This window comes from Oryzias latipes, chromosome 16 (assembly GCF_053564925.1).
Source record: "Oryzias latipes strain Hd-rR chromosome 16, Olatipes_Hd-rR_3.1".
Classification (NCBI taxonomy): domain Eukaryota; kingdom Metazoa; phylum Chordata; class Actinopteri; order Beloniformes; family Adrianichthyidae; genus Oryzias; species Oryzias latipes.
The window spans coordinates 19431971-19459757 of NC_136252.1; the positions used below are offsets into that span (position 1 = coordinate 19431971).

At 36.3% G+C, this 27787-nt stretch overlaps 4 protein-coding genes across 10 annotated transcripts in view; 1 reads left to right on the forward strand and 3 right to left on the reverse strand.

Moving 5' to 3' along the window:
* Nucleotides 1-187: 187 nt before the first annotated feature.
* On the reverse strand, nt 188-8365 carry ptdss1a (phosphatidylserine synthase 1a). Its single transcript, XM_023964655.2, has 13 exons — nt 7929-8365; nt 7387-7478; nt 6852-6896; nt 6637-6761; nt 6389-6547; nt 6136-6287; nt 5662-5803; nt 4289-4401; nt 4120-4185; nt 3926-4025; nt 3670-3738; nt 1667-1733; nt 188-1599 (listed from the first exon to the last, which is right to left on the reverse strand). The coding sequence occupies exons 1-13, from the start codon at nt 8108-8110 to the stop codon at nt 1505-1507; spliced, it is 1407 nt and encodes a 468-aa protein (XP_023820423.1). The 5' UTR covers nt 8111-8365; the 3' UTR covers nt 188-1504.
* A 1765-nt stretch (nt 8366-10130) lies between these two features.
* On the reverse strand, nt 10131-16314 carry LOC144984449 (uncharacterized). The gene is made up of 7 exons (XM_078932812.1): nt 16164-16314; nt 11247-11412; nt 11027-11119; nt 10885-10941; nt 10626-10718; nt 10433-10555; nt 10131-10353 (listed from the first exon to the last, which is right to left on the reverse strand). Exons 1-7 carry the CDS (start codon nt 16166-16168, stop codon nt 10324-10326), a joined length of 567 nt encoding a protein of 188 aa, XP_078788938.1. The 5' UTR covers nt 16169-16314; the 3' UTR covers nt 10131-10323.
* Nucleotides 16315-16890: 576 nt separating this feature from the next.
* LOC144984450 (uncharacterized) lies at nt 16891-22893 on the forward strand. The gene is made up of 6 exons (XM_078932815.1): nt 16891-17005; nt 17237-17438; nt 19934-20053; nt 20139-20195; nt 20326-20433; nt 21930-22893. Exons 2-6 carry the CDS (start codon nt 17265-17267, stop codon nt 22026-22028), a joined length of 558 nt encoding a protein of 185 aa, XP_078788941.1. The 5' UTR covers nt 16891-17005; nt 17237-17264; the 3' UTR covers nt 22029-22893.
* plekhg4b (pleckstrin homology domain containing, family G (with RhoGef domain) member 4B) overlaps nt 22644-27787 on the reverse strand; it is a 32613-nt gene continuing 27469 nt past the window's right edge. For 3 of the 7 annotated variants that reach the window (XM_011485190.4, XM_078932813.1, XM_011485188.4), the window contains exons 20-24: nt 26250-26366; nt 25845-26126; nt 25313-25542; nt 24388-24449; nt 22644-22938 (exon numbers count right to left, since the gene is read on the reverse strand). In XM_011485190.4, the coding sequence (XP_011483492.1) occupies nt 24405-24449; nt 25313-25542; nt 25845-26126; nt 26250-26366 (674 nt within the window). In that variant the 3' untranslated portion in view covers nt 22644-22938; nt 24388-24404. The remainder of the gene's footprint in view (nt 22939-24387; nt 24450-25312; nt 25543-25844; nt 26127-26249; nt 26367-27787) is intronic. The other 4 variants (XM_078932814.1, XM_011485189.4, XR_013648163.1 and 1 more) reach the window with 3 other exon arrangements.

Below are 27787 nucleotides of genomic sequence, written 5' to 3' on the forward strand. Positions count from 1 at the left end.
CTGAGCCCGGTTGGACAGTGCTCCAGTCAGCCAATCCAGAAGTTCTTTGCAGCACAATGCCCTTCTGGATTCCAGGAAGAACATTTCAAAGTTACTCTTGGTAAAAAAAAATAAAAGAATAGAGACTAAAGTCAAATAACATATGGTTTCAATCTAATTCCTGAGCCAGAAATTATACACAATTCACTTGAGGAAATGTAAAACTTTTTAATGGGCTGCCATAATTCACAGTTCACAACAGCGATAATCTTTTTCTGAATTTTTTTTTTTTTGGCTCCACAAACAATCCAACTCCACAAACAGTGTACCCTTTCCAATGCCTGCAGTCAAACACGAGCCCGGTTCTTCAGTCACTGACTGGATTGTCAAGAATCGTGAGGGCCGTGTCAGTTCAGAGATGATACTGATCGTTTTAAAGACCATCGACTTTCAACAAAGCACACACAAATGATAACACACACACACACACAAACAAATTTCTACGCAATAACAGGCACAAGGGGTGAAATAAAATAAAAAAACATGACGACAAAAGGCAAGCGATGTGCGGCTCTAGAACAAGTTTGGACCAAACCGTTTGATTGGAAGCAGTCGTGCAGTTGTATATTAAAAATGCCATTAACACACCAACAGGAAAAAAGTCGACGACACATGCAATAATGAGAATAATTGCCCTCTTTTGTCACTCCAGTAAAATGTACAAATAAAAATGATAGCAGCCACAAAAGGGAGGGGGGGGGCACGGGGAAGTCACTCAAAATCACAATGACCCACAAAAATACTGAACCATTACAAATCAATACAGTCTTACCGGAAACATTCTGCAAAGTGCTTCAACTGTGCTTTGCATCATTACATCATGTCTTAAAAAAAAAAAAAAAAAAAAACCTCCGCTGATGATCCTGACAGCTAGGCCTTGAATTGAAAACCTTCCCATATTTCAGTTAAAAACAGGAACAACTGTTATATAGATAATCAGAGACAAATGTTTGTAAATAAAATGCAAAAGGACTTCTGTCTTATAAACATAATGGTTCTAACTCAAAGTGAATAATTCACAATCATGGCTTTTTAACAGTGAAATGTGCTGAACCGTAGCTAAAGCTGGTGTCAACCAGTCCGATGTACAGTTTTTATTTTTTAACAATTACTATATTGAAAGTGTAATACCAGCCACAAAGAGCATGCAGTCACATCTAGAATAGGCAGTTTTTATTCCTTTACTCCTACACGGTTGCTGTCAATCAAAGAAACCTGGGATTAGCCGTTAGAGGACCTTGTTGGCGTTGGGGCAAACACCAGTACGCATCTGCATTAACCTAAGCCTCTATGCAGTCCTGATAACACTACATGGATCAGCTCATTCACTTGTTCTCTGCTGGTGCCACTCTTCTCTGGCGTGGGGTCGTTTTTTTGGGATTCCTGTTCCACCTATGTAATCTTTACCCCCCCTTTCCAAAGCTTGGCTCTCCAGTCAATTGACAGTTGTCTTTGTCCTCAATCACTATTGGCTGTCAAAGCCATTGATGGATTTGGACTTCTCCGAGCCTGTTCCTCTTCTTCTCAGTGCAGGACTGTCACCATCCACATCTACTTTGCCTGAAAAATGGATATGAAAGAAATCAATTCTATTACACAGTACTGACCAAAAGTGATGTATGTGTACCTTTAAATTCTTCTGACACGTGCTCAGGAGACTCTGTGTAATTACTGTCCTCACATTCAGAGTAGCTCTGTGAGGGGACAAGAGTTAACGGTCAAACAACAGGCAGAGAGTTCATGTAACAGTTAGCTGTTCTTGTTTACTGATGGATCTGAGAAAAACTCGGTGACTTTTTCATGGCTTGACTAACTTTATTTTTCAAAGTCCTAGATGTTCAACCTAACTTTTGATCAATGTGGCAAATCAATGTATTAGCTAGGCTATGTTTATGTAGGGAGAAAATAAGAAATGTTCAAGTCAAACTGCTTTAAACTTGTTCTGCCACAATATTTCAACTAAATGTAACAGGAGAGGTTTAGATCTTATTTATTATATAAAGTCAGAAGACAATATTTATTGAAATAAACAAACAGTCATTCTTTCAGCAAAAACTTTAAAAACTGTAGTGGAACTAAATAAAGATCAAACTGAAAACCTTTCAAACAATTATTCAAGCAAGCTAATATCTATACATGCAATCAAGCACAAAAAAAAATAGTTGAATGTAATTATTAACTTACATTTGTTAAAAATGTAAAGATTAGGAGAAAATACATTTAGTTTTAAAACATAGCAGTATATCCACACAAAAAAATCCAATTAAGAATCACAATAGGGAAAGAAAAGGCAAAATATTTTCATGGCTATAGAGAGTCTATTTTAGCTGGAGTTGGACCGCATCTTTTGAGGCTCCTGTCATCTTCATCCATAGAAAACCTAAATGAGCTTTTTGTGGGTTTGCAGCTGACTGTTAACCCTTTAACAGCTGAGCTTTGGCTCCAGTATTTTTTCCACTTTGTTACTCTTTAGCTGTTTACACATTTAACGTAATTTCAGCGGATTCTGAAGCGGAGAAAGCAGCCTCGCGCTGATATGCAACACTTTACAGTGAAGTTCTGTAAAGAATGGATGTAAATTAGGTGATTCTGTATCGGAGGAAAGCGGCAACACTGTAAGTTTGTAATGTGTTGCATATCGCTGCAAGGCTGATATGAAAAGCTTCTTTTCTCCACATCAGGAATGATAGAGATATCACGGTATGTCAAAGAGTGTGTTATTTGAATGTAGCTGGTGACATCTCTGATAATAAAGTCCCACTCTAACTATACTTGAATCTTTTGTAAAATTGTTCCACGTGTTTTTTTAAAATAATGATTATGCCTTTTTTAGCCAAAATAAAAATAAAACTGTCCTTTTTTAAGTTCAACAGAAGTTTGCCTCTGACTTGTGAGCGGGATCCTCTGCTGATATCCCATCATCCCTTTGTTTACACTCTCTCCTGCTAGCTTACAACCCCAACTTAACCTTACCAGTGCAACAAAATTGGCGAAGCAACATTGGAGCTGTCCAGCCGTACAGTTCTGAGCCATATGCCAAATCAGACGAAAAAAATGAAGACGTACATGGATCTATTTGTCCGCAACTGGATGCATCAGAATGGAACGGAGCAGGGAGAAATTGGCCGCCACAACTGGGAGCTTTTTCACACGGCGAGTTTTTACCTGCGCCTGATCCATTGCAATTTGAATAAAGCAACTCAGAAATGCAGTTTTAATCTTCAAGTCTCTTACATAAGTCCTCCATCATGAGGAAAATGCTTAAGAACATGTTAACCAGAAAAAACAAGATTTTCATTGGAGCAGGTCTCTAAAGAGTAAAGCAGTGCACCTCTACCTTTACAGCCACAACACTGAAAACTGGTTTGACCTGACCTGTTTAGGGATAAATCTTGCCTCATGTAAGGAAGTTTTAAATATGTTGGGGTTTTTTTTAGTTACAAGTTTGAAACAAAGGACTCAGAGCTTCTTCAAACCATTCAATAAACCCATTCGGTAAAAATGACTAAAGTGTAAAATCACAAAATCCTTTAATAAAACGTTGTATTTCTCAATAAGTTCAAATTTCTGACTCTTATTAAATGACCTAGATTGCATAAGATGCATGAAAATAAATGTTATGAAACGTACCTTTTCTCTCGGGCCATATGTCTCCGCGTACCACACCATTCCATACAGACACAGGAATGTGATGAAGGCCTGAAAAAAGATCAGGAATATCAAAGCCAAATCAACCGCTGAGAATCAGGAACTTAAACCAGAATTGGGATGTTGAAAAAGAAAAAGAAAGATGGATGTGAAGCAAGGACCCTCATTGATGGTTTAAGAATAAAAAATCTCATATTTTGAACAAACATTCCTGACTATGACACTGAATGAGGCTTACCAAACACAACAGCCAAAGGACCACATACAGGATCTGGGTTTTGGAGAACAAGTCCTGTCCAAACTTGATGCATGCCAACGCCTCCAGAAAAGCTATGGCCCTGTGCAGTGCAGTAGGAGGGAAAAACAAAAACAACAAACATTAGGACTCCAATAAGAGATGAAACAAGCATAAACTACCACACCATCACTTACCCAAAGACCCAGCATTGTGTCCCAACCCTCTTACACTGTGTGTCTGTGAGGTATGCATAATACTGCCTGAAAGAAAAAACACACAAGCTTTCAAAAAGTTCACTTGCTTTGTTTTTTTCGGTGAAAAAGTAAATACATTAGTCAAATAAAGAATAAAGCATGAGTGTACCTCACTGTTGGAGCTGTGATGATGCCAACGAAAAGGATTCGACACCAGCTAAGAGCGTGACTTGCAGGAAAAACGAAGATGTGTTTGAGGAAAAACGTGTTCAGCTCCGTTAGCTGACGGGAGACAAATCAGTAGAGAATAAGGTTCATCACACAGAGTAGAGTACTAATGTATAAATGCAGATATAAAAGTTAAACAAATAAGCTTTTAGAGTTAATGGTAGCAGGGAATAGTAGTTGTATCTAAAAAAAGAGAAGAGGTCTGACTAAGTCCATGAATGTTTGATGGCAGATGACAAGACGCTTCAAGAAAACAATATGTCCAATGTCTTAACTTCAAAACAATGTTGGAATTTATTACTTATGGAAGTAATACATTCATAAAAAATAAGAATTCTACACTATTTGGGCATTGAGGTAATATTGGATTGTGGAGTGGAGATGAACAAGACTGCATAATATAATCAGTGGTTTTAAAGATATCTTTTGAGGTTTTCAGTAACAATCAATGAAAGAATGCATGCTCACACAAATTTATTTTGCACCTTGGATACTTTAAATCCTTTTTCTTTTAACTGCAATGTTAATAAATAAATAAAATCTGTGAAGCTGCGATTACATGCTGTCTCATAACCAAAGCTATTCTGTCAATGTTATCATATGGTCTCCTTTCGGATATAATGGGATTATCTTTCAAAGGAAACTGTTTTAAAAAATGCTTTTTGTACAGTTTATTTTTGGATATCAGCAATTTACTGATTGCTGAAAAAGACAAAAAACATTATTTTTTTACACGTTTGTTAACAGAAACATTTTAAAACAACTTAGAAATTAATTTAGTTTTTGAATTGAACCGAGTCTACAAATAAACGGGAAAACGCTTTTATTAAGTTGGAAAAGGGCTTTCTACTGCTGCTGAGCTCCATTTCAAAAGAGTCTGCCTGTTGGGCTGAGGGACAGGTTTTGTGATACCTTCCTGTTGTCTTATGGGTTCCATTTATATATAAAATGTATTTATGACATCACTATAACAACATGATCTGGCTTTTTGTTTATATTGGAACCCTCCTGATATACCCGACAACAGATATTTGACTTGGAGGAAATGAATGAAGTTTGGCATCTATAGGTCTCTTAGTACAGGAAGTGGCTCTGAGGTAATCTACCTAGTCTAACTATAAGGGATGATTTGCTAATACGGCAGCAGCAGGACACTCTTGAATTACAGGGATCAATACGGCTTTACTTCTTAGCAAGAGAAGATCCGATTAGATTAATTGAGTCTTGAGAAACAAAACACAGCAGATCATCCTTAGACAGCAACACTCTCTGTCTCTATTAGGGAAAGGGAGACGAGGCCTCAATCAGACTCACCTGCCAGATGATCATGAATAAATAGACGCCCATCACTCGCTGCAGGGAAGACTTTGGATCAAGCCAGCGTACGTAGGTCCAGCTTGCAGGCGTAAACTGCAGCACTGCACGCTTGATTTTCCCTGTGGTGGTGTGGATGTCTCTGGGTGGACAGCAGAGCAGAATGATAAAATTCTTGCTAATGGATTTAAAAAAAAAATAGCCTAAACAGTAAACAAATACAAATTAAATCAACACCACAGATGACTATTTATTGAATACATAGGGTTATGTATCATTATATACATAAGGTAAACGTATCTATGAAAAACCCTTCAAAATAAAGGATTAGTATTACATTTGAAAATAATCACCACCAAGCTATTTTTTATAAATATGTAAAAGGGAAGATAAGGTGAATAACCACAAACAGAAATAAAAAAAACAGGCTACTTTTGTGTTAGTCCTCCTAATTTCCAAAACATAAATTCATACTTGATACTGCCCCAGTGGTACGTCCTCATCTCCAAAAAGCGGCACACTGTCATACCAAGCCAGATCCCCCCTCCATTACACAGCAGGATATCCAAAATGACTTGGTCCCACCAGCATTCAGCAAAGTTTGGCAGAAGGTGCATGAAGAACAGCTTTTAAGACAGACAAACACAAGAGGATTGCCATTTAAACCAAAGCTACAAACACTCATATTTCAGAGTCTATGTCTAACTAAATTGGAAGGGTTATATACCTCTGTGAGCTCCCAGGTAATACTGATGGTCCAGCACAGGCCGTAGCTACGAATAAGAAGGGCTTTCATACCCCAGCCCCAAAAATGACTGAATGCAAAAATGTCAAAATGGCTGAGGATTCTCTCCCAGGTGATGACATGACAGTTCACTGCATATTCCTGCAGGTGGTAGGACACAAAAAAAGCTTTAAAAGGATGAAGTAAATCAATGGGAAAGTCCATTTTAACAGAGAACGTTCATCACCCACCATGATATCTGCTTCTCTCTTGGCATATCGCAGGTTTGGATCTAACCAGTACATGAGCTGTTTCACTTGCTGCCAATTGAGGAAGATGATGAAAACCAAGAACAGGAAGTACAACACACTCAGACCTTGGACGCAAAAGAAAAGAGGCATTAAGAAGGGAAAAGGTCAACAACTCAAATCCGTTTTGCTCCTGGATCCCTTTAGCAAATGCTCACCAAACACAATCCTCCAAATCGCTGGATGAGGTCGAGTAAATGGACCTACGCACGAATTAAGACAACATATTAAAATATTAAACATAGAGGGCAGAGATAATGCCTCTGAATATCTAATCTTTTATTTGTATTGCTTTGGTTTTGAGGGTCATGACATCAAAAAGTTATCAGTGGTTACAATAGATTCCAAAAAAAAATCTAATGACAATGCACTTTTCTAAATCAGCAATATAATTTAAAATCTGTATTGTTGAACTTTAACTTCTGGAAATTTTCAACCTAAATTCTTCCAGATGAGGTTTCTTTATCCAGTCTGAAGGAAAATTTGTTTTTGTTTTTAAATCAGCTGTAGCTATGTTGTTTTGCTGTGTGAATGTCATATATTTAGCCATTTATTTCCCCCAAAATTATTTGAGATAGAAAATACCATTATTGTTTTTCCAAACTCTGTGTTGTCACACTACTTTAAGTTTCTATTTTATTTTTCCATGTGATGTTGCAGTCATGTCATGCAGCTGCTGTGTGGTCAGCTCACCATTAGGAAATGCCAAAACACTGATGACAAGAAAGAACGAGATGACCAGAATCAGCCCCACCCAGACATTACTGTCAGCATTTCCATCGTCTCTGCAGACAGAATGAAGAAGAAAAAAGAAAAAGGATGAACCAGTTTACGACACTAAACTGCGTTTTACGGCTCAGACCAATAAATACATATAATACTACACATTCTTATAACATATTTGAAGAGATGCCAATGCACCTCAAAGACTTTTAATATATGTCATAAATGGGTTGATGAGTTATCAGATAAATACCTCAACTAACTGGTTTAGCTAATGTCAACATAAATAGGGCTGGATTAAACGTATTAAAACGAGCTGTACTGCTGCAAACCTAAGTTAAGCCTTTAATGGCAATAAGGATTAAGGAATGTTATCCGTGTAAAAGCCAAAGCAAAGCTAATAAATCGCTTTAAAGCGTACTGGCTAACCTTCCTGTGTACCTGCCACAGCATCACCGCTCCCGTTAGCCTAGCTAAGCTAACCTAGCTAACATTAGCACGAAGAGACTCACCTTGTAAACGCGAAGTACATCAAACTGACCACCGTGCATGTTAGCAGCGTTATCGTGTGCGGTTTGTAGAAAAACTCTATCGTGATGTCTTCGACCTGCTGTTCGTTTATCATTCGGAAATGCATTCGATAGTTCACATCATCCTTGCTCAAGGTGTGGGATCCGCTATACACGGACGCCATAGTCGCCGGGCGGGACGCAGAGACGCCGCTCCTCAAAGAAGCGCGCGGCGGTCCATCAGCGACAAGCAGACGTGAAACAGCAAGAATTGATTTTTAAAGTTACATAACTGACTACCCGAGTACCCAGCGAGAAGATGAGAGTTAAAAGAGAGGAAGACTCTCCGTTTGATTTTGATTGGTTTCCTCACTGGGAGTGTCACAAAGCGGAAGAGTTTAAACATCATCATCATGTGCGGATTGTTCCACTCACAATGCAGGCGATTGTGTTGGATTGTGAAGGACCTCAGTGGACGCTCATCACGACAATCCGTGTTTATTATTATGGAGGGATCTCATATACAGTCAATGATCCAGACACTTTATAATGGGGCAGGTTGGGATGGTTTATCCCTTTGGGCACTTCTTAGGTCTACAGAAATTTCATTTGGTTTTGTTATACATTAATATTCATCATAGAATATAATTTCAATAGTATCTTTATTTTTAGTTGTGTCTTTTTTTTAAAATGTAATTTATACCAAGGCTTTGAGTTTTTTTACTTGCTTTTAATTAAAAACATTAACATCAACATTTTGTAAATTTGGCATAGACAGAGTTTTATCTTTCCTAAATAAAAGGAATAAAAAATGTTTTTCGCTGCCAATGTAAGTTTATGTTGTGTTACTGTACTTTAAAACTTGTGGATTTGCACTGTGAATGAAATGTACCTTACAATTTGGATTTGATTAACCACATGTTGATATGCTGCATTATGCTCCTTATGTAATAATTATACACAAGTTACACGTTTTTAATGTCTGCCAAAAATTACTAGGCTTTTTTTACGATTTTTAACTGTTAAAAAAGGCTAGCTTGATGCCGATTTGGAGGCTTCTGGGTAACAAGATTCTCAATGTCATGTGACACTTTGAAAACGAATTTGTCGCCCTCTTGTGGCCATTTGTTGTTTTAGAAGTGAACCCAAATGAGTTAACGTAAGCAAAGGCAAGTAAAAACACTTAAGTCAGAAAATATTATTTTGTAATTTTATTTTTGTTTTAAACTTTTTTGAAATAACATTGTAGCTTATGAAAAAATCTTTCAAAAACCTATTGTATTCCAAGATAATATCAGGTGTTTGCTTTAAAAAAAGCTGGCTTAGGTCTAATTAGGGCATGCATATTACATATTATTCATTCATCCATTCATCTTCTTCCATTTTGTCCCTGTCGGGGTCACAGGGCCTATCCCAGCCACTTGTGGGCAGAGGCAGGGGACACACTGGACAGGTCGCCAGTCTGTTGCAGGGATACAATCACACACCTATTCACACAATTTAGAGTAACCAACTAACCAATGAAGCATGTTTTTGGACAGCAGGAGGAAGCCGGAGTCCCCGGAGAAAACCTACGCATGCACGGGGAGAACATGCAAACTCCAGAGAGAAAGGTCCCCAATTTATGTTCTGTTTCAGGCCCCCCTTGAACCAGGGGCCTTCTTGCTGCAAGAGCGCTAACCACTGCGCCACCGTGCAACCCTATTGCATCTCTATTGCAACAAAATATTTTAAATAAATATTACATCACTATTTAAAATATTAAATACCATTTGAATAAAATCACATTTGTTGCCTTTATTGTTTTTAACATTTAGATATTAAAAATAAGAATTAAATGTTATAACTTGCAAACATTTTACAAACGCTGATGATGAGTGCCAAGTAAATATTTAATGAATTTGCAACAAATTCCACGTAAAAAAAAATCTATACATTTTCTGTTATGCTGAGAATCAATTCAAAGTTTTGTAGAGACATTTTTTTTGAGAAAACAAGCACATTTTTACACTTAGGCATTTGAGAAGCTTACATCATGTTTACAAAAATCACCTTAATGCCTTAATATGTCAAAATCTTTCAAAAGATTAGGTCCAGAGTTTTTTTAGAACTTAATTGTACATCTTGTTCCAATCATGACATGATTCTGCACATGCTTAAAACAGGGAGGATCAAAATGAAGTGGAAAAAAATGCTGTTTTAAACCAATTAAGTAAAAGTTTTGCAGTGAGGTAAAAACAACATTCTACTCATATGTAAAAAAGTGTGCTTTAAAAAACACATTTTACCTCTGTGGGCATTTTACAATTTTATCTGAAATGAAAACGATTGGCGATTTTTACAAGCTAAGTACAACATGCATGTTGGCTGATTCTTGATTCTCTCCAGTCTTCAAATGTCAGTTTCCTCGTTTCAGAATGATTGTCGGCTGCAGAGTAAAGAACGAGAATCAAAACTACTATTGTTCTTTGCATGAGTGACACTAAAGCATAGAAAGAATGACCTACCAGTGTATTAAAGTGTTGTCTGCAAATGACTTTACTCAACCAGTAGATCAGGTAAAGGCAGATGAAAAATTCGATAACCAGCAGACTCGTTATCAGTGATGTGATCCCTTTCTCTTCCTCTCTCTGTGAGATAGAATAAAGTTACATCCAAACCCAGAGAAATGTTCATGGTGTGAACTGTTTTGTGACATACCAGCATGGGTGAGTGGAGCAGCAGGAGATTGACAATAAAAGCTGAAAGTGACCAAAACAAACTTATGATGTTCAGGGAAAATGACACCTTTGCCTGAGAAAAGAAAATATAGGAAAAAAAGGTTTAGTAAAAGTCTAACAAAAACAGAAATATAAGTGCTTCTTTTGGGATCATCTTGTACTCAAATATTAACAATTTTTCATGCACTTTCTGAAAAAAATGTTTAAAAAAATGATTTCCAATAAACAAGACCACTCACCACAGACATGTTTGGACACTTCCCGGCAGCAAAGGACAGCACACCACAGATCACATACTAACAAGGAGAAAGCATTTATTTTAGTTTACAAACACAAATAATCAGATTTTTACAAATTTCTACATTCTGTGAAATAACTCACCATAATGCATGGTATTGTAAATATCCTGACCAACGGCTCATGGACAACCGGTGTGAGAGCACAAAGAAGCAAACCAAAGATAGCTTGGGCTGCCTAATTTTAATTTAACAAATAAAAAATAAAATGCAAGTATTGGTTAAATGTTTCCATATTAAGACAGAAAAAAACCTCATTTGTGAGTCTTTGGTACAATTTCCTCTATCGATACAGTTGAACTTACCCCGAGAGGTTGAGCTTTCCCTTTGAGGACAAGGACCTTGAAGTGATCTTTAAACACGCAGTAAAAGTGTTCTGGCATCAGCTGACCGTCCTGAAGATCCTGGATGCTCCCAATAGGAATGGTGATGATCATTGATTCATCGCAGACAAAGGTGTTCTTCATCGTCCTGTGAACCAGACCAATCGCATTAAAGCAGCCTGTGTCTCTTGTTGTCAAGCTTCACTGCAACACCATTGACTCTTAAAACATGTGCAACACCAGTAATTTTTGTGTGTCTGCTTGATTCAGAGCTGAGAAACAACACTTTTTCAGAGAAACTCATGAAGGAAATGACTTAACATGCAAGTGTGTAGTCTGTCTGTGACTCTCCCTCACACCTCCACCCTGCCCACCCTCACAAAACCATTCACATATAAAAAAAATTTTTTTCAACCAAATGACCTTTAGGTAATCTTTTAAAATGATCAGTTCTCTCATACAAATGGGGTATAATGCAAGCTAAAACAAAGTTGCTGCAGGAGAAAAAGACACTTAGAACGGGTCCCATAAAATTTAGCAGTGTGTTTTAGGATGAGGAAGTTGACATTTGTGAAGTCACATTAAGAGGAAGTGGCAACACTATCTTAAAGAACAGGAGTTCTACAACAGGAGATCTACAACATTTTTCAAGCATCTTTAATAATGCATGCACATTTTTAAGAAAGTCTGTTGAAATGCTAGAAATTTTTAATCATCAAGTACAATCTCTCTTTTTTTTTTGCACTTCACTGGAAGTCACAGTGAAGTGAGCCAAGTCAGTGTCAGAAGTGAAAAGTTTTAGGTGTCAAAAGTGAAGTTTCTTGTTTTATCAAACAAAATAAAAAAAAGAGAGAAAACAAACAAGGCTTCCTCCGGCCAATGTAGCTGATCGATCTTTAGGAACCACACTCTCTGGTTGTTTGAGCAGAACTGGTCCTCTTTGGCACTTTAAGCTAAAGTATATTCTGCTACGAAGAAAATTCTGGCACACCACAGGGCTCTGTGCTTGATCCACTTTTATACACATGTATATACTGTACATGTTGTTCTTTTGCTCACTTGTAAACTGTAACGCTGCATTGTAGAAATGATGAGTAATGAAGAATTACATTTTTTTCCACACAAATTGAGTTTTTAGAACTACCTTCTTTTATGCCTGCAGTTTTTTAAAATGTTTTTTAATTTAAAAAGCATCCTCCCACAAAGCGATGCAAGTAAACAAGTTCAAATATTTGTTACTAATTAAGTCGCCTAAATCAAGACAGGAACTTTAACTGGCCAAACACAAAAAAGTGGTGCTTCCTAAATTCAATGGCTTTAATAGTTTTGTTGAGTGGCATACACAAAGCTGATTCTATTATAATTAATTCTGCACTCAGTATTTTGGGGGGATAAACAAGTTCATTTGTTTGAATTCGAATCTTACAAAGCAGTTTGTTTTTTTCAGTCAACTTTTTTTTTAAAACGTAGCTTGTAAATCCAAAAATTCCTTCTTAAATCAGTCTGATATATTTAATCCTACATGGATGATTATGAAGGGATTTACAAAAAATAAATTTGTATTTTATTAAAAACCTTTGGATAATTTTTTATATTATTTACATATAAGATTGTAAATTTACAAACTCCACATGATTTCAGAAACGCTGTAGTTCAATAAGCAAAACACCCTATTTCATGTCTGCAGGACTGATCGTTGTTAACCCCCCCCATCTAGATAATTATAATTAATAACTTTATTAATTTACAAGTTCATAACTCAGATTAAATCCACGTTTAATGCAGACATAAGCAGCATAGCAAGACCGACTTCTGCACATAGGTTCCTGTTTTTTGTCATTTTTTGTAATTGACATGAAAAGTCTTGCAATGTTGTTGGCAAAAAGAGGGCAAATTAGCACATTTAGTTTAAATATTTTATATGTTATAATAACATTTCGTTAGGGGAGAAAATAAGGTTTGGCTAAAAAAATGCAGCATCACAGAGATTCATTAAACAAAAACGTAATTTATTTTGCATCAAAATTTTTTTACAGGTATTTTCCTATAAATTAATAATAATAAATGATGATGACTTCATTTAACCCACAATGGGGAAATTCACTTATCTAATGAAGGCGGATCAATACCACAAATACCAGAAAACTTTGAAAGTCATGGGGTTTCGTGGATTGTTGGATCTGTAAATAAATTATTCAAACATTTGCTGACAATATTAGAATAAAGTCTGTGAGCCATTTTGTTCTGCAGCTTTATTAAACAGATGAGATTTACACACAGCTACACACACACAGAGAGAGTAATGCACTTTATTTTTATGTCTCAGACATGCGATTGATTCTTGACTCTCCTCACTCTCCAATGTTCAGTTTCACTGCCTGTTACATTAGTGTGGTTGCTATAGGGTGAAAGAATCAGCCCAGTGTAAATGCATTTTTGTTCATTTGGGAAAATGCAAAGTGTATTGAGTTTTACCCAACCCATTGTGTTAAAACAGTTGTGTGCACTCAACCAGTAGATCGGGAAAGAGGTGACAAAACCTTCAACAAACTCATTATATATGCCATGATTACACCCCTAAACTGTAAAACAGATGAATTCAAGTAAGACGGAAGACTTTTCCCCCCAAAAATTAAAAAGATTATTAGGCAGTAAGTGTGATTGACAAATGCAAAGTTTCAAAAAACAAACGTTTCACTTTTTAATCAATGTTGCCATCTAAAAAACTGACTAGTATAAAAAAAATTCCATCACAATCTTAGCTGGGGATGGTAGTTGGGTATAACACAAAATACACAAATTACAAAATAAATCTAAATAAATGGTAATTAAATTACTGAACTGACTCACTGGCATTATCAACACATGCTTTATTTTAAAATTCAGTATTTAATTTAAGTGGAATTACTTTTATATCAGAATGCCTCTACATTTTTAAGTCTATTTTTGCATGTGTATCTATTGAGTATATAAGATGACCTGTCATAATTCCGTGTAGTAAAACCACAGACTATAGACATGAAACTTGGCATGTCCCTTATTTCACATGCATATGTAATAATTTTTCAAAACTCTATAACAATCTAGTTATAGGTTATTATTTACCACCAATTTACCACGATGAATTCTATTGCAAACACTTTGTTGATTTTCCCATCAAGTCAAATAGCACAAGGCTGTCTAATAATAATGAGGAAAAACAGAATTAGAGAAAACTTGCAGCTTTTGATGACCAATGGATTCATAAAAATTTGCTGAGAGCAAGGCTGCTTGCTAGCTCAACCCAGAGGTACGAAGCTGTTTTGAAAGATGTTGACCAGTTTCTATTGAATTGCAGAGACATCTCCATTGGATCACAAAGCTCACTTTGCCGACATGCAAACCAGAGTGGACTCACTGTGGAATAAAAAGGACTTCTTTTTAGTCATTGGATATAACGGGGTAATATGAAAACCAAAAATGAATAAACATGTTTAAAAAAAAAAGTAACATTTTTTGAACACAATAACAGTGTTAAGGAAATTCTTAAATAATAGTACATTTTTAATCAATTTGGTATGGGAATACACATTGAATCTTCTATTGTCTATCAGCAGCTTTAATTGTCAGAATCAAAAGGGGATTAGAGACAGAGCAATACAGTTTCTATTACGGTCAATGATTCTACACTGTCTTCATCCTGTTTTTACCAGTAAGTGCATTGTATACTCAGAAATTCCTGGCGTAGTATTAAAATGTTGTCTGCACATGGCTTTACTCAACCAGTATATCAGAGGAAGGCTGATGAAACATCCCACGACTCGCAGACTCAATTTAAATACTTTGATTCCACCTATAAACTAAAAATGAAAATAAAATAGGAATATAATACAAACTGTGCTGAGTACGACCCCTGACAGAGAGCACCATAATGCTGTTGTGACAATACATTTCAAGTCCTCTAGTCCCATCTCTTATATAACTTGACATGATAGCTGTACCTCTAAACTAATCAATGCAAGTGACTGAAGGACGCTGATCCTTTTTAAAAAGATTGAGAGGTTCACCCCCCAAAAAAATATAATGCAGAAAATGACAGAAATGAGAATTTTACATAGGTTTGCTTTCTAAATGCAAAGTGGCAATAAATTAATACGTTAGTTTTTAGCAAAAGTGTTCATGCTTTTGCAGAGTGCAGAGAAACCAAACAACAACCTTAAATATAAGATAATATTCAAAATATATGGGAAACAAAAAACAAAACGAACTGACTCCTTACCATGTTCATCAAGACAGCTTTCAATTCAAAAGTTAGTTTGGATTGAAGAATCAGATGAATTAAAGGTTTAAATGGCAGAAATGTCAGACATCAGTTGACCCAGCCCCTGGGGGAACAGTGAGCTGCAGACACAGCCAGACTTGGGAACCATTTGGGGCTTCAGCTCCCAATCCAACCTCTTATTTCTGAGTGTCAAGAAGGGAGGCATTGGGTCCCATGTTTAGAGTCTTTGGTATGATGGATTTGAACTCTGGGTCTTTCCATCTTAGGGCAAACACTCTACCATAAGCCCACTGAGTTTACTACCCTTTGTGTCTTTACAATAGATCAAATGACCTGCTACAGTTATATTTGGATAGCAGGAAAGGGCAGCACAATACATATCACAAACTATTGATATGAAAATAAACCGTGTCACTCATTTTACGTGCTATGTAATCATTTACACACATACACAATATAAAACAACGTTAAGAAAATCAGTTGTGTAAAAAAAACACCATACCACCATTTATTATTTTATGAAGATCTTGATGGACAACAAGACAAAGAGCAAAAAAGAAACAGGTCAACAACAACTTTGGCTGAATGACTCAGGGAAAGAAAGTACTAATTTATATGATTTTTGTAATTAAACATACCCCATGAAGTTCTGTGTTCCCCTTTGATGACAAGAACCTTGAACGGATCATTGAACACGCTGTAGAAGTGTCCTGGCATCAGCTGACATCAGGCATCAGCTCCTAAAGATGCTGGATGCTACCCAGTGGAATGCTGATGATCATAGATTCATCACAGACAAAGGTGTTCTTTATCGTCCTGCGAGTGAGATCAATCACATTCAATTTTTCTGTGGTGGGGGCCCCATGCGTCCAGCTTTACTGCAACAACAGCAATGCTCCTTTTTAGTGTATTTGCGTGATTCAGAGCAAAAAAACCCAACATTTTCAGAGGAACTCATGGAGGAAATGACCTGACATGCAGGTGGTAATCTGTGTGTGGCTCTCCTCCACAACCCCATCCTGCCCCCACCTCGTTCGCACATGAACATATATACCCACAAGCACATTAAAAAAGTGTAAGATAGTAGGGTTTAGTTACATTTTTAAAACTGGATCTGTTGCACAAATGGGGTTATAACTGCTAACCAAAAAAAGTTGTTACAGCAAAAAAAAGAAACTTAGTGAAATGTAGCACACTTACATTTTAACCCAATTTAAAACAACATTACACTTGCTTTGTTCAGAAATATACAACTCATTCACAAAACATGGTAGTAAAGGAGTTAAAAAATGAATTTAAGAAAAAAACGTTAAATTTGAAAGATTGACAGAAAGCTGTACAGACCAATCTCTTCGGGGAGAGGAAGTCAAGGCGTGTGATGGCCTTGGCCTTTAAAGGGAAGTGGAAATCATTGGTAATGAGCAAGAGCCTTGTTTTAGTGTCATGTACTCTGAAAAAGACACAGTTCAAGCGAAGTGTGGTGAGAACATTGATCGAATGTGTTTCCTTTTCTAAAATAATATTTATTTTAATCGTATTTTTATGATGTAAATGTTATTTACTCTTTTTTTTCTGGCTTAACTTAAAAATATTTTTGTTGCTTTGTATTTATGCATGTGTTTTATACAATAGCTCTTTCCTTTTTTACATCAAGGAAACTAAAAAGCCATTTTATTTCAACTTAAATTATATATATATAAATTTCTTTTAGAGTTCTTCCTCTGGATCATAGGAGCACCATGGCTTGTGCTGATGTTGACATGGACATCCAGGCTGACCAGGAGCCTTCAACAGTGGGACGAAGAGATGCTCCTTCTCCCCCCACTTTGACCCAGTATTATCAAGCAACAGCGATGGTTAAAAATGAAGAACGACATAAGAAGGTGATGAAACAACAGCCTGCTGTTTATGGGGTAAGATACTTGAAATAATAAAAAGGAAAGCAGAATTATCAAACTGACTTATTGGATTTTTTCTGAGGAGCTTTGTCCATTTATAACAACAAGAATTGAATTCTTTGCATCAAGGGTAGATTAGAGGTCTTGTTTGATTATCACACGCAAATGTAATGAAAAACTCAACAAAATTCAGAATGTTAACGTTTCATTTCTCTTTTTTGTCTATCACAAAATACTTGATGTCACAGACAGATCAGACGGGGGAGTGCGTTAAAATAACACGTATGCACATGACTGTAAATTTCTCTGCAGTAACAGGAAGGACCTGGGTGGACACCCCCCCCCTCCCCACACACACACACACACACGCACACACACACACACACACACACACCCTGGCAGAAATGTGTGATCCAAAAACCTGCTCTGTTTTTCTAACCTGTATGGTCTTTCATGAAGTTATAACTGTCATCCATAAATTACATTAAAACGTGAATAGAAAAATGAACTTGTGTTTACAGCTGCTGAATATTTGTTGCAGAAAATTCGAAATTAACTAAGTAAAAAATTATTACTTTCTTTATTTTTAAACGGTGATAAGGTCCACTCTGTGAATGGGATGCAATACCATCTTGCATTTTATTTATTATGTATTTGTGAAATTTTCACTTTAAAAACAAACAAACTTGTTGCTAAATTTAAACTCGATTGCCTTTTTCTAATATTCCGCCAGACTACCTGCACCAAACCATGCATTTCATCTTTCCAGCCACAAAAAAAGGCAATACAATTACAAATAGTAATAAAAGTTATACTTTTTTTTGCTTGGGTTTACCTTTTTCCAAATGTGATCAATTTTAGGGTGAATTATGATTGGATAAATCTGACTTGTAAATTACTAAGAACTTTGTACCTTATATGGTAAACCATAATATTCTAATAAACATGTCTCCTAAAATAAAAAGGTGTTGTTACCCAGTTTGAACTTCTGTGCAGCACAGTTTCACCACTTCAATATGATTATTTTTGAAATGTTTATTTTACTCTTAGTGAAAACTAAAATCCCCTTTAAAAAAAAACAGAATGTAGTTATATGTGTGCATATGGGTATCTGAAACAGAATATGTACTTATTAGAGAGAGAATAGGACTATCTCTCTGGCAAATGCGGTAATTTTAAAATGGGTGTAATGTGTTCCCGCTCACTGATCTTCCCCAGGACGAGTGTGGGTAAATTCTGCAATAGCTGAAGGTTTGATATCCTCCTTTTTGGAAGACTAGAGAGCAAGGCACTACAATAATCTAATCTACTGGAAATATAGCATGCATTAGCACCTCTGTGCTTGCAAAAGAGGAAGTATCTTATTTATAATTCACCCTAAAATTCATCAAAGGTGAAAAAAGATGAACAAGGCACTTGAGTTTACATTCAGCAACAAATTAAAAAAAAGTGAAAATTCCACATTGCATTGTTTGGGGCAGACCTCAATTCTCCAAGATGGCATCAGACATACAAAGATTGGAATTGATCAAAGGCTTGTCCCAATCTTCTTAACCATTTGAAAACAGAGAAAGTAATAATTTTTAACTTAGATAATTTAGCATTTTTGCAACAAATGTTCAGCAGATGTACACAAGTGCATTTCTCTTTTCTAGCTGTCATATCTGATATGATTTTACAGTGTGAGCCCTCGCTGACCCTTTGGTTCTCTGATAGAGGCCTCTTAGTTCTTCCTAAAGTTAGAACCAAAACAAATGGTGAGATTCTTTTTTAATGCAAGTATCGTCCTCAGGGGGACGCTCCACACATTGACCAACCTGTCTCATGGAACGGGATCGTTGCAGTGGGATATTCCCGGTCTGGCTGCTTGCCTTGATCGGGCGGTATCACACGGTGACGTCCTCTGTGTTGGTCTCTGGCGTGGACTGTTGCCCGAAATTTCACTTCTTCACATCAGCATCAAGCCAAGTTTCCACTTTGGTTTCTATTTCTATTTACACTTAGAGTTTTATTCACGTGCCATTTTATGCCCCTTTTTGTCAGGCGTCAGGGCGTCCGGAGGGTTGAGTGGATTCTCTGTGTTTTAGAATTTTATTTTAAATTGTTTTAAACCTGTTAAGCACCTTGTGTTGCTGCAGCTTATTAAGTGCTTGATAAATAAAGTTTGAATTTGACTAATGGAAAGTGGGTGCACTGGGTGTAGTAATAAATTAGGTCTAGGGCATGGGGTTTAGAATTTATAAGGTTTTAACTTCTTCTCACTCCCTTTCAGATATTCCTTGTATTTTTTAACCTTGTCTTATTACTATGTTTCCATATAAGATGTATACTATCATCATCATCAATCTGCTTTCTTTTTTTTCATGACATAATAATCTGTTTGCCCGTTTTCAAATAAATGACAAAATAAATTTGCTATGATGTCTAATCATTTTTAAAATGTATAAAGAATACATTATATACCCATTTATGGTACTGATAGTTTGTCTTATTCTTTGTTTCTCTGTCAGTCGATGCAGATGGCGACCGGCCTCTTCAGCATTGGAGTGGGGATTCTTAGTGCACTAACCCAAGAGATAACCTATTCCTATATGACCATGTTTAGACTCTCTCAGTTGACTGGAGTACTGGTAAGTTTCTGCTTGAAAAAAATATAAATCATTAGGCATCAAATGTGAACAGATCATAACCTTTTTTTTATTCTTCTACCTGCAGTTCCTCTTTGTTGGACTTGTTTCCATTTTTTTGTTGAGATATCCAGCATTGACGAGCGTAAGTTTGACTCAGTTGAAGTCAGAATTATAGACAATTTTAATACAATCATAACCGGACGGTTTTATTTATTTATTTTGGGGGGGGGGGGGGGGGGGGGGGGGGGGGTTGGTTATTATCTTTTATACAGATTGTCCACAAGGCAAACTTGGGGAGCATTGCTATAGCTGTCCTTGCAGTTTGCCTGATAAGTGTTGACCTGGCTCACTGGTCTACAGATGGCGATCAGTATATGAAGGTAAGACCTCATTTTGACAGGTATAAACTACTATAAACTACAACTAAATCAGAGTAATGTATAGGTCTAAACTATACAGGAGTAAATATGCAAAAAGAAACTAAATCTAAAAACTTAAATAAAAAGAACAGTAATGAATTTTAGTGTGGAGCACATTCAAAGGTTTACTTTTATGTGCAATAACTGTTTAACCCTAGAACACGTTCGTTAATAAAAGGTGCACCATCCCTTTTCTTTGGGTAATTTTTACTCGATACAATATACCCAACAAAAAATACTTGTCATAAAAAACAGATCAAAACATGACACAACATGATAAATTAGAGTGGTTGTCTTATTTTCAAATGCTGTATGTGTAAAAAAAAGAAAAAGAAAAACATAGGGAGTTCCAAAAAAATAATAAATGATACGGGAAACTTGGTCTTTGGTCCACCCATTCCTGGGACATGTGAGACTTCCCTGGTGAAAGCACAGACTCTTTGACACCCGACATTTTGAAATTCATGTAAATAGTTTTGCTCAGGTGAAAATCACCCGATGATTGATCTAGGATTAACATAAAAATGTTAAAAAGATGCATTTATAGCTTCACTGATGATCAATCCGGCTTTTGACTAAAAACCTGCCAGAATCCATCATTTGAGGTTCAAACAGCTTCTGCATTTTAGCTAGGGGTGTAGAAATCAACTGACTTGATCAATGAATCGATTTAATTTTCTTCAATCCAGTCAGACAGATCTGTTTAAGGCACGTTGTTAATCGGATCGACCTATTCCATTGTACAATTTTTTCCAAATGTAAATAAATTGATAATGGAAAATACCATTTGGATTGACGTACTGCAGGTTTATTTTACTATAACGTAAAAACGACCAAGCGGCGTCACACGGGACAACACACGTGATGACAGCAGAAATCTGATCAGTCCATCATTAAAGTCCAATGTGTGGAAGCACTTTGAATTTAGCAAAGACGTGACCATACAGTGTGGTACACTGTTCTAATAATGTTCCCTTTGGATTATTTGGATGTGGAAAAACAACAGTGGGTTGAACTTTATCAAACTAAAATGTGAATGGATTTGCTTTTAATTTGTGTTTAGTTGTTTGTTTGTACGCATATTGAATTTACACTTGATTATTTTGCATGAAATAAAAGGAATCTGGGAAACTTCACCTGCTCTGTTCAGTCTCCAGATATTTTTCTCTGAGTCACACTGGTTGAATGTTTGGTTAAAGAAGTCTTGGATCAATTTTAGGTCAGTGAGTCGGATCGTTTAAAATCAACTATGAATCATTTCGTCAACCCCGAATAATGATATGAATCAAATTGTTGTTCAATTGAATCATTACACCCATAAAGCTGATTTATTGTAAGGTGTGAAGCAAGTTTTTTTTTTTTAATTTAACACTTTTTAGCTAAACCTGAGTAATGATTTGCAACAGGGTCTGAACCTCTTAAACTAATGTAAATGTACGTGCTGCTGTTTCTTACAGGTGGAGGTGCTAGAACTGCTGGTGTTGTGTTTCGAAGTTTTCCTATCTGCAGCCCTGTGTTTCTACTTCTCTAGACAGAAACGTGCCAAATCCCCATGAAACTGTCAAAAACACCTTCAAAGCATCCTTTAATTCTACTTCACCAAGAAACCTGAAGTAAAGGCGTCTTTTGCAAGAGTTTATGTGTAAATGTGTATGAAAGCTATGCCAAAAGAGAACATGAGCTGTAAAAGAAAATATAAAATGTAAAGTTAACAGGTTAAGCAATGGAAGCGCCTCAAGTTAAGCGTGGCTTTTTGTTTCGTCTGTGCTGCATGCAAATGTTGGCCCTAAAACCCTAGCTGTGCGCCCTGGGCTGTGGTTTGAGGTGCAATGTTCAACTCGGGACTGCAAACACAGGATCTGTGGTCAAGAAATGTCAGCTCCTCTCATGTGAAGGCAAAACCGCGCTGCTTTCTCACATACCTCCAATCGTCTTCATGTAACGGTGATCGTTTTTGTGTGAGCCTGCAGGGCTGCTTTTCTGTTGTGGGGGGTGGGGGAGGGGGGTCCTGTACATGTGGTTGTACTTTCTTCGTTAATCAGTGGAAATATCGCCTCTCATAATCGGCAGAAATCTGACTCGGAGAAAGCTCGTCTAAGCCAGAAGCAAGCTTCTTTGAAGATGCTCAGTAAAGAAATATTGTTTTTTTTGTTTGAAGAATAATTACAATATTGTGTTTAGAAGATTTTATTTACAGATTTGTCAGCACAGACCAAAGACACAAGAAACAACATGGATCTGATTCTTGTTTGGTCAGTTGTATAAAATACATCTACAATATAAACACATAACTATTTTGTTAAAACAAGTTTACAGATTTGCCCGACGTACCGTCACGACAGCATAAAACCACATGTCCGTTTGTTTGAAATGCCATTTGATGGTTGAGGTTCATTAATAAAAATCTTAGTGCTGCAAAAATCGACTCCTCTTGGTTTCCATCTCTTTTTCTTTTAGACTTCACAGCTAGCAAAAACACAGAAAAAAAGATATTAGAAAAAAATGAACACGTTTCAAAACTTGTGCACAAATACAAAACTCACACACAAGTAGACATGCAACTTTATTTTAATGATGCACTTAGAGCAAATGCCATTCCCCAACCATGAAATTGTAGATTTCTTCAAGAATATTTTTTTTACAATGTTATATATTTTTTGTCCTCCTTTAACAGTGATTGTCTCAATATTTTGTTTTTTATTACAAATAGTTTGGCTTCTCATAAGTAGTAGGAGCCAAAAAAAAAGGAAAATAAAAGAATGTCTATACCTAAACTATATAAAATATATGTTCACTTTAAGATTTAAAAAATTTCCATAGCATGTGTCACATTTCTGTGATCAACTATGAATCCCATGAAATGCACTAAAATACCACTAAACGGCTATTTAAGAGGCAGTCATATGAAGTAAAATAACATTTCCCAACAAAACCAAAGCTAAACTTTATATTTAATTCAAAAACTTTTTTTTTACCCCCAAAGCAATATTTGAAGTCGATTCTATTACAAATTTGTATAAAGAATTAATTTTTAACTTTGTTTTAGTAGAATTGAACTCTTAATTCATCCTCTGTGGTATTTTTTCTTCCTGTTTTGGTTATCAGAGGGCAGATCTGCAGTCAACTCACATGAGCATATATCAGTTAAACTGGCAGAAAACTGAAAGGCTGACCCAGAATGGTCATGACGTATTTTTCTTGTTTAAAATTAAAAACAAGAAGAAAATGTGAGCAAAATGCGTTTATTGTAAAGAGCTGACCTCAAAACTAAAAGGACAGAAATAGAAGGGCATACAGAGAAATGTATTTATTGACATGATTTAGGACTAAAACATAATATTTTTATATTAAAGTTAAAGAAAAAAGTATGTATTTTTTATAAATAAAAGTGTTTCTTTTTAAAGTCCTTTACAATTTTGGTTTTTACTCCTAAATTACCATTTCTTTCTAAAATAAGTTATTTGATTTTTTAAAGCATGAAATACCTTATATAGAATGCATACATGGTACTTTAATGGTAAGCAATATTTCATTAATGGCTATTTTTTGTTGTTTGGTATAAGACACCAAAAGCATGAATAGAAATAGTAATTTCATCCTAAAACATGGACCTCAAAAACACTGCAAGTCCCAAAAAACAAAACTGGAACACAGCATGCATGTTTGGTTGCAGGACTGCTTCTGTTTTGCCAAGCGGATGCACAGAGAAAATTCAAATCACAAAAGAACCAAGAAACAATCAAAAGAAAAAAAGATCAGCAGCCACAGCCCCTAAACTACTCAAGACAGATCGCCATGCAGCACAGGGCCCAAAACACATGGACACACAAATGAAGTGTTTCCTCTCACATTTCAACAAAGTTACATTAAAGAACAGCACCAACACCGCTGTTATGACCGTGGTTACTTACTGACCTAAAAACCCATGAGAGTCAGACCACTGTGGAGAGGCCGACTGCTAATTGAGTGCTTGTGCTCTGGCAAAAACAAAACAGCAAAGAGTCGGTGAAAATGTTTGAAGCTGTTTAGTCTGGAATGCGAATTGAACAAACATTTAATCAGAACAAAAAACCTATAATTATTTCATATTGTAATGCAAACTCAGATGTGATTAGCTTATGCTAACATGAGTAGTGTTTAGGTGGGCAGAAAATATCCCTGGATGTTACAGAACAAACTTTTGTAAAATGTTTTAAAAGTAAAAGTATCAGGAAATCTAAAACGTGGCTCCTGTTTTTGCTAGAAATTGACGACTAAAAAACAAAAATGAAATTATACAAATATTTGCTTAAAGAAAAGGAACTTGTGCTCCTTATAGCCTGAATTTATTTCCAGCCATAGGAAAAAAACTATTATTTTTGCCTTCAAGTAGATGCTAAAACAGTCATTTTGGAGTCAAAGTGGTTTGATGCATATGTGCAAAGGTAAGGGTCAACATTGGATCGTTGCACTGAAAAAACTTTCAATATCCTTTGGGATTTAAAAAAATCATTTAAAAAAACTGTTATCCATTTAAAATTACACCAAGGGGTTTATTTCAAGAGAAAATCCAAGTAGAATGAAGAAAATCTTTAATCCTATTTTTTTTTCATACCAGATATTACAATAAAAAAGGATTTCTTTAACAATTTATTCTTCATATCTAACAAAATTAATTAGTCGCACACTTTAAACAAAATGTTGATAAAAATACTAATTGTTGAAGCATCAACCTATAGTAATTACAAATCAATAAAAATAGCATAGTTATTATGAAGGACAATAAATAAAGCAAATAAAGTTGATTCTCCTCTAGCTACAGATCCCCCCCCCCCCCCAAAAAAAAAAAAATAGTACTCACTGCTGTGATGAACTTGGTTCCCTGGGGTTGAAGCTCTTCATCTTTTGGGAATATTGGGGAGGTGGAGATGGAGGAGGATGAAGGTGTGGAGGAGGAGAGGAAAGGGGAGGGCTCGTTGCTATTGAAGGAGTCCATGGCGAGGCTGGGGCTCTCAGGGATGGTGAGGGTGCTCAGTCCCGTCACACTGTCACTGGAGTTGCACTGGGAGGACGTCTCTGAGCTTTCTGTAACTGGAAACCACAACAAGCACACTTTGAAAGTAAAATACTGAAAAACTGAATTGTTCTGTTGATGTGAGAAGAAAAACTGCAGAGGTTTGCATAGAAGTTTCATCATATGTATGATTTTGGTGGCATCTAGTGGTTTCAATCAAAACTGTTTATTTACAAAATGCAATTTTTTGCATTTTGAAATAATTTTTAGGTGATCCAAACAAAAATTAAATGAAAATATATGAATTCTGCATGGACTTTGTATCTTTTGGCACCGGATTCTTGAAGTTTGGGGCCCAAATTTGAAATAGTTCACTCACTCATGGAGGGCTGGCTGCATCCAGAGTCCTGCTCCAGCTCATCTTCCTCTATGCAGTCGTAGGGCCACTGAACAAAGGAAGTCATGCTGCCCATAGGGTACAGGTGCACATGTGGGTGAGAGGGCGAGGAGTACAGATGCAGGTTGAGGGAGCCCAACAGGGATGAAGAGGACTGGCTGCTGGAGGAAGAGGTGCTGCTGTTGGAGATGGTGGAGTGGGGCCGCTTAAATGAGGTGCAGTGTTCAAATGAGGACACGGCGATGGACGCTCTGGATCGTGATTCTGTTCAAAGAGTCAAACACAGGGAGGATTTTTAAGATTAGAATTTTCTGTTTTGCAACTTTCAGTTGAATACATTTAGAGAAACACAAAAAAGGAAAAGTCGGGGAGAAAGAAAAATCTCACCTGACCCCTTCATGATATAATCAATGGCTCTGTCACTAATGGCTGCATCGCTTGGCTTGATGTCCATGAAGGGTTTGCTTCCGATCCCCATGGAGACCATCTCCTGCATGCGCAACTCTGGAAACCAATAAATATAAACCTCAGAAACTTTTATTTACATTTAAAGACCCAATAAAAATTGTGTTTGTAATGTTTTTAACTTATGGCATTTTTCTCATGATGGAGGAATAACAAAAAGAAAATGAATCTTAAAATTTCAATCCTGAATATTTCTTTATTTGAATAATTGTGAATCAGGAGCAGACACACAAATGCAGGGGGAAAAAGCTGGTAAGTGTGACGTAGAAGTTACTACAGCAAGATAGAAGCTCCCTGCGCCGCTCCACTTGTAGACGACTAGATCCGTAGACTAGATTGTTTTCCTCAACCAAGCTGGCGTAATCATAATTAAAAGACCACCGGAAATGCTTTTAAAAAAGATCAAAACGTGATTGGAGTTGGACTTTTCTGAACCATTTCTTTTTTAAATCTATGATCCAACACTTCACTTTCTCACTTCCAGCTAAAGTTTCTGTTGAGTTCTGCTTTCTGCTTTTGTGGTTTCTGCTGAATGCCTTCCTTTGTTTCTTTTTTTAGGTTCAGCTCCTCTTAATATCTACGACTCGTGTTTTTTTGTATTTGGCAGGTTCTTTTCATTGATTATTTTCATGTCCGTACCTGTTCCTTGAGTTGAGTTTTTTGGGATTTCCTGACATGCAGCACATCTTTTCGTTTGTTCTGGCTTTAATGAAACAAAAAACAAAAATATTTTTTTTCTGTCTTTTTGTGGCTGCCTTTTTAAAAAAAACTTTTTTTTCATTTTGGCACACCATATAAAGGTAGAATATTTGGTAAGATTTATGTGCACAAGAGATGTCAGAGCATGCGTGTGCATATTTTCTCGCACTATTGCTAAAAAGGTGAGATAAAGTATGGAATAATTTGTTTATAAAAAACAAATTAATTTACTTTAGAATAATATTTTATTTAAATTAATGTCATCCCTTCATGTGTTTAAATCACTGGTCATGTGAAAAGTATTTTCCTTAACCAAAAAAAAAAAGAATATATGAAAATTTGACAAATAACTCAAAATGTGATCGAATAAAATCATTAACTTGTGAATTTAAATCAATTTTTTTCTGCTTCTGGACTTATTCCCCAGCCCTAGTACCTACATTATACATTGGAGTAAATAAGAAATGACCTATATAACCCTAATGGCTCCAGTAAATGTTGCTTTTAAAGTTTCAATCAGGAAGTCAAATAGTTTCATCCTGCTCGCTTAATTCCTGCTGAGATTTTTTATGCCTGGCTTCCCTGTGTCAACTGCACAACCCCAGCTGAGCTTAACGTGTTGTTTTTAACCTCTGCTTAACCTTCATGTTGTCGTGAGAGGTAGTAAAATATAAAAGAGTTTGGTTAGTGGATTCTGCAATGCTGTGTAAACTCTAAGCATGCACCGGCGCAGCACTTAATGGACCAAACTGGATTTGTGT

Excerpts from the sequence above, each read along its gene's own strand:
- LOC144984449 (XM_078932812.1), bottom strand. Across the intron at positions 11,120-11,246 it reads GGAAAGCTCAACCTCTCGGG|GCAGCCCAAGCTATCTTTGG; the intron begins GTAAGTTCAACT and ends AATTAAAATTAG. Across the intron at positions 10,719-10,884 it reads AGTGTCCAAACATGTCTGTG|GCAAAGGTGTCATTTTCCCT; the intron begins GTGAGTGGTCTT and ends TTCTTTTCTCAG.
- LOC144984450 (XM_078932815.1), top strand. The coding sequence starts at position 17,265 with ATGGCTTGTGCTGATGTTGACATGGACATCCAGGCTGACCAGGAGCCT. Across the intron at positions 17,439-19,933 it reads AACAGCCTGCTGTTTATGGG|TCGATGCAGATGGCGACCGG; the intron begins GTAAGATACTTG and ends TTTCTCTGTCAG. Across the intron at positions 20,196-20,325 it reads GATATCCAGCATTGACGAGC|ATTGTCCACAAGGCAAACTT; the intron begins GTAAGTTTGACT and ends TCTTTTATACAG.
- ptdss1a (XM_023964655.2), bottom strand. The coding sequence starts at position 8,110 with ATGGCGTCCGTGTATAGCGGATCCCACACCTTGAGCAAGGATGATGTG. Across the intron at positions 6,288-6,388 it reads TTACCTGGGAGCTCACAGAG|CTGTTCTTCATGCACCTTCT; the intron begins GTATATAACCCT and ends CTGTCTTAAAAG. Across the intron at positions 4,402-5,661 it reads TATTCATGATCATCTGGCAG|CTAACGGAGCTGAACACGTT; the intron begins GTGAGTCTGATT and ends GTCTCCCGTCAG.